The sequence below is a fragment of the Prionailurus viverrinus genome, chromosome B3 (genome assembly GCF_022837055.1).
Source record: "Prionailurus viverrinus isolate Anna chromosome B3, UM_Priviv_1.0, whole genome shotgun sequence".
NCBI classification, from domain to species: domain Eukaryota; kingdom Metazoa; phylum Chordata; class Mammalia; order Carnivora; family Felidae; genus Prionailurus; species Prionailurus viverrinus.
The window spans coordinates 66,523,938-66,537,254 of NC_062566.1; the positions used below are offsets into that span (position 1 = coordinate 66,523,938).

General features: G+C 38.6%; 1 protein-coding gene across 1 annotated transcript; it reads left to right on the forward strand.

Moving 5' to 3' along the window:
* Positions 1-6,341: 6,341 nt before the first annotated feature.
* On the forward strand, positions 6,342-7,295 carry LOC125168794 (olfactory receptor 11G2-like). The gene has a single exon (XM_047864155.1). It carries the CDS (start codon positions 6,342-6,344, stop codon positions 7,293-7,295), a length of 954 nt encoding a protein of 317 aa, XP_047720111.1.
* Positions 7,296-13,317: the final 6,022 nt, after the last annotated feature.

Sequence of the window (13,317 nt, forward strand, 5' to 3'; positions counted from 1 at the left end):
TCCCAGAATCCCCATTCTAAATTTGTCTCTATAAGTTTAAGCTGCCAATTCTTTCTGATCTACAGAAAAAGAACAGAGGGAGAAGATGGTGGCAAAGGAGGACGTTGGGCTCACTGCATCCTGCTGATCACTTAGATCCCACCCACATCTGCCTAAATAACCCAGAAAACTGCCAGAAGACTAGCACAACGGACTCTCCAGAGCCAATTGTAGACAAGAAACCCACGGAAGAGGGTAGGAAGGGCGGAGAGGCGGTGCGCACTACACGGACTGGTGGGAGCCAGCCAGGGCAGTAAGTGGCAGCCGGCCCGGCAAGGCAGAATCCCAGAGTCTGACTTGCAAAAGCGGAGGGGCCAGAATGCGTGAGTTCTGACAGCCAGTGGGACTTAACATCTGGAATGTGAAAACTCAACAGCTCTGCTCCGAGAGTGGGAGGGCTAGAGGACACTGGGAGGGAGAGGTGTTGAGCCCTGGAAGACAGAGCTCAGCTCGGTGGGGAACCAAGGCACTGGCCAGTGCCGTCTCCCTCTCCCATCCCCCAGCCGAAATCCCAAAGGGACCCAGTTCCTGGCACCGATCCTGCTTGCACCCTGCAAACACCCAACGCTGTAGCTCTGTGGATCCATCCCTCCGACGGGTCTGCCTGCCTCCCTCCTGTGATGCAGGGCCCCTCCCGCAGGGGACCACCTAGGGCAAAGTGAGCTAAGCCTGCTCTTCCCGCCCCTGTGCACCTTGGAGATCCACCCCGACTAACACTCCAGATCCCATCAAAGCAGCACCACAAGCCTGGCAGTGTGCAAGTAGCCCAGACAGGGGCCAAACCAGCCACAGTGAGTCCTGCCCTTGGGAGAGGGGAAGATAAAGTACACACCAGTCTGATTGTGGCCCCAGCAGTGGGCTGGGGAAAAACATCAGTCTGACTGTGGCCCCTCCCACCAACATAAGTTACTCCAAACAGCACAGAAGAACCATATGACCCTGTCAATCAATGCAGAAAAAGCATTTGACAAAATTCAGCATCCTTTCTTAATAAAAACCCTCGAGAAAGTCGGGATACAAGGAACATACTTAAACATCATAAAAGCCATTTATGAAAAGCCCACAACTAATATCATCCTCAATGGGGAAAAACTAAGTGCTTTCCCCCTGAGATCAGGAACACAACAGGGATGTCCACTCTCACTGCTGTTGTTTCACACAGTGTTAGAAGTGTGAGCATCAGCAATCAGACAACAAAAGGAAATCAAAGGAATCAAAATGGGCAAAGATGAAGTCAAGCTTTCACTTTTTGCAGATGACATGAGATTATACATGGAAAACCCAATAGACTCCACCAAAAGTCTGCTAGAACTGATACATGAATTCAACAAAGTCGCAGAGTAAAAAATTAATGTACAGAAATCAGTTGCATTCTTATACACTAATAATGAAGCAACAGAAAGACAAATAAAGAAATTGATCCCATTCAAAATTGCACCAAGAAGCATAAAATATCTAGGAATAAACCTAACCAAAGATGTACAAGATCTGTATGCTGAAAACTATAGAAAGCTTAGGAAGGAAATTGAAGAAGATATAAAGAAATGGAAAAACATTCCATGGTCATGGGTTGGGAGAATAAATATTGCCAAAACATCAATACTATCCAAAGCTATCTACACATTCAATGCAATCCCAATCAAAATTGCACCAGCATTCTTCTCAAAGCTAAAACAAGCAATCCTAAAATTCATATGGAACCACAAAAGGCCCCGAATAGCCCAAGTAATTTTGAAGAAGACCAAAGCAGGAGGCATCACAATCCCCGACTTTAGCCTCTACTCCAAAGCTGTAATCATCAAGACAGCATGGTATTGGCACAAAAACAGACACATAGACCAATGGAAGAGAATAGAAACCCCAGAACTAGACCCACAGAAGTTGGCCAACTAATCTTTGACAAATCCGGAAACAATATCCAATGGAAACAAGACAGTCTCTTTAACAAATGGTGCTGGGAGGACTGGACAGCAACATGCAGAAGGATGAAACTAGACCACTTCCTCACACCATTCACAAAAATAAACTCAAAATGGATAAAGGACCTGAATGTGAGACAGGAAACCATCAAGACCCTAGAGAAGAAAGCAGGAAAAAACCTCTCTGACCTCAGCCGCAGCAATTTCTTACTTGACACATCCCCAAAGGCAAGGGAATTAAAAGCAAAAATGAGCTATTGGGACCTCATGAAGATAAAAAGCTTCTGCACAGCAAAGGAAACAATCAACACAACTAAAAGGCAACCAATGGAATGGGAAAAGATATTTGCAAGTGACGTATCGGACAAAGGGCTAGTATCCAAAATGTATAAAGAGCTCACCAAACTCCACACCTGAAAAACAAATAATCCAGTGAAGAAATGGGCAGAAAACATGAACACTTCTCTAAAGAAGACATCCAGATGACCAACAGGCACATGAAAAGATACTCAACATTGCTCCTCATCAGGGAAATACAAATTAAAACCACACTCAGATATCACCTCACGCCAGTCAGGGTGGCTAAAATGAACAAATCAGGAGACTATAGATGCTGAAGCGGATGTGGAGAAACGGGAACCCTCTTGCACTGTTGGTGGGAATGCAAACTGGCGCAGCCGCTCTGGAAAACAGTGTGCAGGTTCCTCAAAAAATTGAAAATAGATCTACCCTATGACCCAGAAATAGCACTGCTAGGAATTTACCCAAGGGATACAGGAGTGCTGATGCATAGGGGCACTTGTACCCCAATGTTTATAGCAGCACTTTCAACAATAGCCAAATTATGGAAAGAGCCTAAATGTCCATCAACTGATGAATGGATAAAGAAATCGTGGTTTATATACACAATGGAATGCTATGTGGCCATGAGAATGAATGAAATATGGCCTTTTGTAGCAACGTGGATGGAACTGGAGAGTGTTATGCTAAGTGAAATAAGTCACACAGAGAAAGACAGATACCATATGTTTTCACTCTTTTGTGGGTCCTGAGAAACTTAACAGAAGACCATGGGGGAGGGGAAGGAAAAAAAATTAGAGAGGGAGGGAGCCGAAACATAAGAGACTTAAAAACTGAGAACTGAAGGTTGATGGGGGGTGGGGGGGAGGAGAAAGTGAGTGATGGGCATTGAGGAGGGCACCTGTTGGGATGAGCACTGCGTGTTGTATGGAAACCAACTCGACAATAAATTTCATATTTAAAAATAAATAAATACATAAATACATAAATAAAATGCACCTCAGATATCTCTAACAAACTACCTAAGTACAGACATTTGGTGGTCAAAGAATGATTTCTTCTTCTTCAAAATAGACAAACAGATTCCTATGAGCTTGCTACTACAGCTATTATAACAGTCCCTATTATGACTAATTATTCCCCAAAACCTTCAATGATATATGACTACTAGAGAAAAAAGAAAAGATAGAATTGATTCTTTATCTTCACTATTCCTTGTGGAATACTAAGACTTGGTGTTTAATTATAAATAAGTGAAAATTCAAAAATTATCTCCTCTTTTAAACAAATACTATCAAATCGTCAAGAGGATAAATCCCAAATCCCGAAAGGTCATGATGCAAGAAAGTAGACATATATAATACCTTCTTCTGGGCTTTCATTTTTACCATAAACATGTGCTTTCAAACTAGAGAAAAAGTATCTTGTAGGGCTTCCTCTTTGCAATCCATGAGAGATTACAAACTGGATCATCCAATTTCTTGGAAGTCCTTCACATGCCTGTTGCTCCATGGAGTAATATTTTATATCTGGTCTCTGACCCTCTTCTCAGCATTCATCCAAGGAGTAAGTGGAAATTGTCTAACATGTGAGCCACATGTACTCAAAGTTTTTGCAAAAATAATTTAATAAGAAATTTTTTATCTTTAAAAAAGCTGAAAATATTTCATTAGACTGAAATGCTGACAAATAAATAAAACCTAAAAATATTAATTTCCTTCTTGTTTCCCTGAATTCTGGGGAATATTTTTCACTTAGTTTGTGTATCACCCTAAAAGATAAATAAGAGATACATACAAGGGCTTAGGATTTTAAGTGAAGAGGTGTATTAACTGACAATTGCTGGAGAAGGATTTATTTTGATGATTTTTGTTGCTTGGTGAATAAATATGGCAAATTTCTCTCTCCAGTGATATCTTCTTTCCAAAACCCATTTATTACTTTTCAGTCCCATCACATTAATAAGCCCTGGTTTAATGGGGATTCTTTTGAAGTAACAAAAGTTTCCAGCATGTTGAGTTTTTATTGTTATTTTTGTTAATCATACAGGATGTACCCTAAACTCTGGCTTTGGACAATTACTATCTCCAGGAAATATTCTAAAATAAGGCTGCTAAGGGTCAATAATGATTTGAAACAAATCCTTTGTCAACGACCTACCTCTGAATAATTAAACTGAGATGATGACACTAGGGTGCTGAGTAAACAGGACCACAGGAATGCCTAAAGGACAAAAGGACAATCCATTGGAATATAAAAAAGTACAATGTGGAAAATATCCTCAATAATATTATAACATATTTGGTAACATGGTAACTACACTTATCGTGGCAAGCATTCCAATATGTATAAAACTGTGAAATCACTATGTTGTACACCTGATATTAATAGAACGTTGTATGTCAACTATACTTCAATGATAATAATAAAAAATCTTTCAAAAAGGAATTCAGGGACATGATTTCTCAAAATCCCTGTGTAAATGAGTAAATTCTGTTCTTAAAAATATTAATAAAGTGTTTTAGAAAACCAATAGAGTCAAGGATTTGGCTGACCTGACCTTCTACAACCATATATACAATTACAGGGCAAAAAGAATCTATAAACAGTAGTCCTTCCAATCTAGATGTCATCTCAACGGTCAAATAAAAGAGTCAGCCATCTATGTGGTCTGACCTTTACACAAGTAAGTCCAGGATTTCCCTTAGAGTCTTGGATTTCTACCTTGAAATATCTTCTTTGATTTATTAGATTATTCCTTATAAAATGTAAAAAATATTTCCAGGAGAATAAAACAAAAAAATTTTCAGCAAAAAATGTATTAAAATATATTGTTAATCTCTTGATTATATTCCATAAGTGCAAGATCTGGCATACCCACAGCTGTTTCTTCAGCACTTAAAAGACAACTTGATACAATGAAGAAGTTTAATAAGTATTTTTGAATGAATTACCTTGCTTAATGCAAAAGGTCAGAGTAAAGGTACTGAGGAAACAGGAGAACTGAGTTTTGATTTAGGAACAACTACTTGGGATGGAAGTACCCAGAGAGAAATGCAAAGCTCATTGTTTCTGATTTGCCCAGACATGAAAGGACTAGATGGGGCTTAGTGAGATGTAAAAAGATATGAAAGTTCTGTCTAAAAGAGAGAAAAAAAGAACATGTGGGGAAGGACTGGGGGTGGGAAGGAGGTAAAAAAAAATACTATGGAAATTCTCACAAAAGTATGAAACCTATTTTTCCAATTTTCTTACAGCCAACTTGAACACGGGTATAAGTATAGGGACAATGAACTTGGTCACTGTGACTCAAACTAGCTGCTTTCCCTCAGGTCAGTTGCCATTACGGGCATACATATGTGGTACATATATCGACACAGAAACACATCAAAATATTTAGCCAGAGCAACTTAGAGGCCAAGGTATAGGGCTCTTTCTCACAATATATAGTGCATTCAGTTGCCAAAAAAGTAAAGGAAGCATTTTTATACTAAACACTGGTATGAATACTTAAGTATTATTAAAAAAATGAATAAATCCTGGAATGATAGAGTTTTTTTTAGGTTACTTTAAAACACCATGAGTAACCTGGAGGAACTGAAAATGAAAATAAATATTAGTTTGTGTCCTGTCATGGCACTACCCTTAGATTCTTAGGTGTCCTCATTTAGTCTTTTTATTAAGTCAGTTATAAATCATAGAATATCAAGTACTCATAGACTGTTGAAATATATTCACATGCACAGAAATATAGTATCAATAGTGCAGGTAGACATATGAAAAGTAAACTAATACCGGTAATTTATCAGAATCACAAGATTGCATTCCTAGTATCTAGTCTAGCATTCTTAGAAAGGGAAAAATTTGTCTCCAACTCATGTTTTCCTTCTTTTCTAGTACTGCGCCTTTTTAAATAATATATGTTCAGGGGCTGAGTAATGTAAGTCACAGTTTTGTTGTTTAAGCAAAAGTCTGTTTACTACTTTATGAAATAAAAAATAAAGAAATTTAATGTTTTCAGGGAGAACCAGCATACTCCATTAAGAGTGCTATAACAAAGTCATCTCCATGTCTTCCAGACCAATGAATGTGTCCGGCACAGAAACCACCAACTCCGTTAGCCACTTTATCCTTGTGGGCTTTCCCTCAAGCCCAGAAATGCAGCTCCTCTACTTCGGGCTCTTCTCAGTAGTCTACACGCTGACTCTCATGGGGAACGCAGCCATTGTCTGTGCAGTGCGGTGGGAACGGCGTCTTCACACGCCCATGTACATCCTCTTGGGGAATTTCTCTCTCCTGGAAATATGTTATGTCACCACGACCGTCCCTAACATGTTGGCCAATTTCCTGTCCTCAAGCAAGTCCATTTCCTTTGTGAGCTGTTTTGCACAGTTCTACTTCTTCTTCTCTCTGGGGTGTGATGAGGGCTTCTTCCTCTGCATCATGGCCTTTGACAGGTACCTTGCCATCTGTCGTCCTCTGCATTACCCACGCATTATGACGAAACAGCTGTACACTGGCCTTGCCATCTTTGGCTGGTCGTGCGGGTTCGTCCTCTTCCTAACCCCAGTTGTTCTCATTTCACAGTTACCCTACTGTGGCCCAAATACCATCAACCATTTCATGTGTGATCCTGCCCCATTGATGATGCTGTCCTGTTCTGAAGACACCACAACACAGTTCATTTACTCTACTTTCAATGCTGTTTTCATGATTGGAACCTTTCTCTTTGTTCTTTGTTCCTATGCTCTGGTGATTGTGGCTGTGCTAAGGATGCCCTCAGCAGCAGGCAAACGCAAGGCTTTCTCCACTTGTGCTTCTCATCTGGCAGTGGTGATCCTGTTTTTTGGCTCTGTTATGGTGATGTATGTTAGTCCTGGATCAGGACGCCCAGTGAAAATGCAGAAAATTGTGACCTTACTTTATTCTGTGATAACACCCCTCTGTAATCCTCTAATCTATAGTCTTAGGAACAAGGAAATGAAGACTGCTCTGAGGAAAATCTTTGGCACTGCGCATGGTATTCATAAAATGTAAATCAGAGTCAAATTCCATCACTGGAGTGTAACTTCCCTTAACAAAACATGAGTGATGTATTTGTCTGAAAATTCACTAAATTGTATTTCAAAACTACTAAAATGAAAGCCCATTATCATCTTAAACACCACTCACCACAAATTGTAGTAGTCTTATTTAAGAATGTATTTTAGCAAGTGGATTCAATTTTGTTTTGAAGCTATTTATCACGTAAGTGAAATTTTAGTATCTAAGCCCACTAGTCCCTCTATATGTAATTCAATTTCTAAAAAGACAGAGGTCTATTTTGCATTACTGAGTTGAAACAACTGATACACATGTAATAGAGAGCAAAGATTGCTTTGGGCATTAACACTGTAAGCCAATAATTCTCCACTGAGACATACTTACTGAGAAGGAAGATGCAAATTTGAAGGAAGTCTACCCTGTCAAAGTATGCATCTTTAAGGAAACAGACTAATAGCCTTAGCTGGATATTAATGATTTTTCAGAGGGCACAGGACAAGGATTAGGAATTTACAGTGTATTAGCTACCTAGAATACGGTAAAGATAAGAGCTAAACATAAAGTCCAGGACATTACTCAAGGCATAACTCAGCTTGGGGTAAATACAGTTAAACAACAGTTTCTGGTACCATGTGTGGTTTAATTTTAGCACTGTGTGACTTATTTTAATGCCATAACCATCTTAAAACTATTTCCATAAACTTCACACTTGTCGGAATGGCTAAAATAAAAAACACAAGAAACTAGCGTTGGCAAAGACGTGGAGGAAAAAGGAAACTCATGTACTGTTGGTGGGAGTACAAACTGGTGCAGCCACCATAGAAAACAGTATGGAGGTTCCTTAAAAAATTAAAAATAGAATTACCATATGATCCAGTTATTCTACTATTGGATATTTACCCACAGAAAATGAAAATGCTAATTTGAGGTGATGCAGGCACCCCAGGTCCACTGTAGCATTATTTACAATAGCCAAGATATGACAGCAATCCAATGCCCACCCATAGATGAATAGATAAAGAACATATGGAAGACAAAGAAGATAGATATGTCTATGTATACATACACATACAATGGACTATTGCTCAACCATAAAAAAGAATGAAATTTTTCCATTTGCAATAACATGGATGGACCTACAGAATATAATGCTAAGCAAAGTAAGTCAGACAGAGAAAGACAAAAGAGCATATTATTTCACTAATAGGTGGAAATTAAGAACCAAATGAACAAAGAGACCAAAAACAAAACAAAAAAACAAACAAAACCTGATCCTTAAATAATAAAGAACAAACTGGTGGTTGAAAAAGGGGAGGTAAGTGGAGGGATGGGTGAATGAGGTGTATGGGATTAAGAGTTTTTTGAACCCCTATATTGTACACCTGAAACAAATATAACACTATATGTTAATTACACTAGAATTTCTTTCTCAATATATTTTATTAGTGACCTATCTCAGTGAGTTATGGCATATTACAAAGATAAACCAAAATTATATTGATCCATCAACATTTCCCTATGGTTAGCCTTTGATGTATGTAAATATCTCTATGTTCAATTATAAGGTTAACACAACTTTACTTTTTCTTTTGTTCCATCTCTTTATTCAATTTTTAAATATGTTTTTATTTTAATTCCTATGTAGTTAACATACAGTGTTAAATACTTTCAGGTATAGAATACAGTGATTCAACATCTATGCATTACTCAGTGCTCCTCATAATACTGGAATATAAAAAAATAAATGAATAAAATTTTAAAATATTATATTTTCTCCTCTGGGATGCAGCAAAGGCAGTCATAAGAGGAAAGCATATAGCAGTCCAGGGCTTCCTAAACAGGAAGAAATGTCTCAGATACACAACCTAACCTTACACCCTAAAGAGCTGGAAAAACAACAGCAAATATAGCAGAAGACAGGAAAAAATAAAGATTAGAGCAGAAATTAATGCACTGAAACAAAAAAAAACCCAAAAAACAAAAAAAAAAAGTAGATCAATGAAACCAGAAGTTGGTTCTTTGAAAGAAATAACAAAATTGATAAACCACTAGCCAGTTTAATCAAAAAGAAAAAGAATCCAAATACTAAAATCAAGAATGAAAGAGGAAAGATCACAACCAAAACAACAGAAATACAAACAATAATAAGAGAATAAAATGAGATCCTGTACACCAATAAATTGGGCAATCAGGAAGAAATAGACAAATTCCTAGGAACATATAAACCACCAAAACTGAAACAGGAAGAAACAGAAATTTGAACACACCCATAACCAGTAAAGAAATATAATTAATAATCAAAAATCACCCAAAAAACAATGGTCCAGGGCCAGATGGCTTTCCAAGGGAATTCTAACACACATTTAAAGAAGAGTTACCACCTATGCTCTTTTTTAAAAATTTAATTTAATTAATTATTTTAATATGAAATCTATTGTCAAACTGGTTCCCATACAACACCCAGTGCTCATCCCAACAGGTGCCCTCAATACCCATCACCCACTATCCCCTCCCTCCCACCCCCCATCAACCCTCAGTTTGTTCTCAGTTTTTAAGACTCTCTTATGTTTTGGCTCTCTCCCTCTCTAACTTTTTTTCCTTCCCCTCCCCCATGGTCTTCTGTTAAGTTTCTCAGGACCCACAAAAGAGTGAAAACATATGGTATCTGTCTTTCTCTCTATGACTTATTTCACTTAGCATAATATCCTCCAGTTCCATCCACATTGCTACAAAGGGCCATGTTTCATTCTTTCTCATTGTCACATAGCATTCCATTGTGTATATAAACCACGATTTCTTTATCCATTCATCAGTTGATGGACATTTAGGCTCTTTCCATAATTTGGCTATTGTTGAAAGTGCTGCTATAAACATTGGGGTACAAGTGCCCTTATGCATCAGTACTCCTGTATCCCTTGGGTAAATTCCTAGCAGTGCTACTGCTGGGTCATAGGGTAGGTCTATTTTTAATTTTTTGAGGAACCTGCACACTGTTTTCCAGAGTGGCTGTGCCAGTTTGCATTCCCACCAACAGTGCAAGAGGGTTCCCGTTTCTCCACATCCGCTTCAGCATCTATAGTCTCCTGATTTGTTCATTTTGGCCACTCTGACTGGCGTGAGGTGATATCTGAGTGTGGTTTTAATTTGTATTTCCCTGATGAGGAGCGACGTTGAGCATCTTTTCATGTGCCTATTGGCCATCTGGATGTCTTCTTTAGAGAAGTATCTGTTCATGTTTTCTGCCCATTTCTTCACTGGATTATTTGTTTTTCGGGTGTGGAGTTTGGTGAGCTCTTTATACATTTTGGATACTAGCCCTTTGTCCGATACGTCACTTGCAAATATCTTTTCCCATTCCATTGGTTGCCTTTTAGTTGTGTTGATTGTTTCCTTTGCTGTGCAGAAGCTTTTTATCTTCATGAGGTCCCAATAGCTCATTTTTGCTTTTAATTCCCTTGCCTTTGGGGATGTGTCAAGTAAGAAATTGCTGCGGCTGAGGTCAGAGAGGTTTTTTCCTGCTTTCTCCTCTAGGGTCTTGATGGTTTCCTGTCTCACATTCAGGTCCTTTATCCATTTTGAGTTTATTTTTGTGAATGGTGTGAGGAAGTGGTCTAGTTTCATCCTTCTGCATGTTGCTGTCCAGTTCTCCCAGCACCATTTGTTAAAGAGACTGTCTTGTTTCCATTGGATATTGTTTCCGGATTTGTCAAAGATTAGTTGGCCAACTTCTGTGGGTCTAGTTCTGGGGTTTCTATTCTCTTCCATTGGTCTATGTGTCTGTTTTTGTGCCAATACCATGCTGTCTTGATGATTACAGCTTTGGAGTAGAGGCTAAAGTCGGGGATTGTGATGCCTCCTGCTTTGGTCTTCTTCAAAATTACTTGGGCTATTCGGGGCCTTTTGTGGTTCCATATGAATTTTAGGATTGCTTGTTTTAGCTTTGAGAAGAATGCTGGTGCAATTTTGATTGGGATTGCATTGAATGTGTAGATAGCTTTGGATAGTATTGATGTTTTGGCAATATTTATTCTCCCAACCCATGACCATGGAATGTTTTTCCATTTCTTTATATCTTCTTCAATTTCCTTCCTAAGCTTTCTATAGTTTTCAGCATACAGATCTTGTACATCTTTGGTTAGGTTTATTCCTAGATATTTTATGCTTCTTGGTGCAATTGTGAATGGGATCAGTTTCTTTATATGTCTTTCTGTTGCTTCATTATTAGTGTACAAGAATGCAACTGATTTCTGTACATTAATTTTTTACTCTGCGACTTTGTTGAATTCATGTATCAGTTCTAGCAGACTTTTGGTGGAGTCTATTGGGTTTTCCATGTATAATATCATGTCATCTGCAAAAAGTGAAAGCTTGACTTCATCTTTGCCCATTTTGATTCCTTTGATTTCCTTTTGTTGTCTGATTGCTGATGCTAGCACTTCCAACACTGTGTGAAACAACAGCAGTGAGAGTGGACATCCCTGTTGTGTTCCTGATCTCAGGGGGAAAGCTCTCAGTTTTTCCCCATTGAGGTTGATATTAGCTGTGGGCTTTTATAAATGGCTTTTATGATGTTTAAGTATGTTCCTTCTACCCCGACTTTCTCGAGGGTTTTTATTAAGAAAGGATGCTGAATTTTGTCAAATGGTTTTTCTTTTTTCTTTTTTTTTTCAACGTTTTTATTTATTTTTGGGACAGAGAGAGACAGAGCATGAACGGGGGAGGGGCAGAGAGAGAGGGAGACACAGAATCGGAAACAGGCTCCAGGCTCCGAGCCATCAGCCCAGAGCCTGACGCGGGCTCGAACTCACGGACTGCGAGATCGTGACCTGGCTGAAGTCGGACGCTTAACTGACTACGCCACCCAGGCGCCCCCAAATGGTTTTTCTGCATTGTTGACAGGATCATATGGTTCTTATCTTTTATTAATGTGATGTATCATGTTGATTGATTTGCGAATGTTGAACCAGCCCTGCATGGTTCCCACTTGATCATGGTGAATAATTCTTTTTATATGCTGTTGAATTCGATTTGCTAGTATCTTCTAGAGTATTTTTGTATCCATATTCATCAGGAATATTGGCCTGAGGTTCTCTATTTTTACTGGGTCTCTGTCTGGTTTAGGAATCAAAGTAATACTGGTTCATAGAAAGAGTCTGGAAGTTTTCCTTCCCTTTCTATTTTTTGGAATATCTTGAGAAGGATAGGTATTATCTCTGCTTTCAATGTCTGGTAGAATTCCCCAGGGAAGCCATCTGGTCTTGGACTCTTATTTGTTGGGAGATTTTTGATAACTGATTTAATTTCTTCGCTGGTTATGGGTCTGTTCAAGCTTTCTACTTCCTCTTTTTTGAGTTTTGGAAGTGTGTGGGTGTTTAGGAATTTGTCCATTTCTTCCAGGTTGTCCAGTGTGTTGGCATACAATTTTTCATAGTATTCCCTGAGAATTGCTTGTATCTCTGAGGGATTGGTTGTAAGAATTCCATTTTCATTCATCATTTTATCTATTTGAGTCATTTCTCTTTTCTTTTTGAGAAGCCTGGCTAGAGGTGTTTATTTTTTCAAAAAACCAACTCTTGGTTTCATTGATCTGCTCTACAGTTTTTTTAGATTCTATATTATTTCTGCTCTGATCTTTTTATTTCTCTTCTTCTGCTGGGTTTAGGGTGTCTTTGCTGCTCTGCTTCTATATCCTTTAGGTGTGCTGTTAGATTTTGTATTTGGGATTTTTCTTGTTTCTGGAGATAGGCCTGGATTGCAATGTATTTTCCTCTCAGGACTGCCTTTGCTGCATCCCAAAGCGTTTTGATTGTTGTATTTTCATTTTCGTTTGTTTGCATATATTTTTTAATTTCTTCTCTAATTGCCTGGTTTACCCATTCATTCTTTAGTAGGGTGTTCTTTAACCTCCATGCTTTTGGAGGTTTTCCATTCTTTTCCTGTGGTTGATTTCAAGCTTCATAGCATTGTGGTCTGAAAGTATGCATGGTATGATTTCAATTCTTGTATACTTATGAAG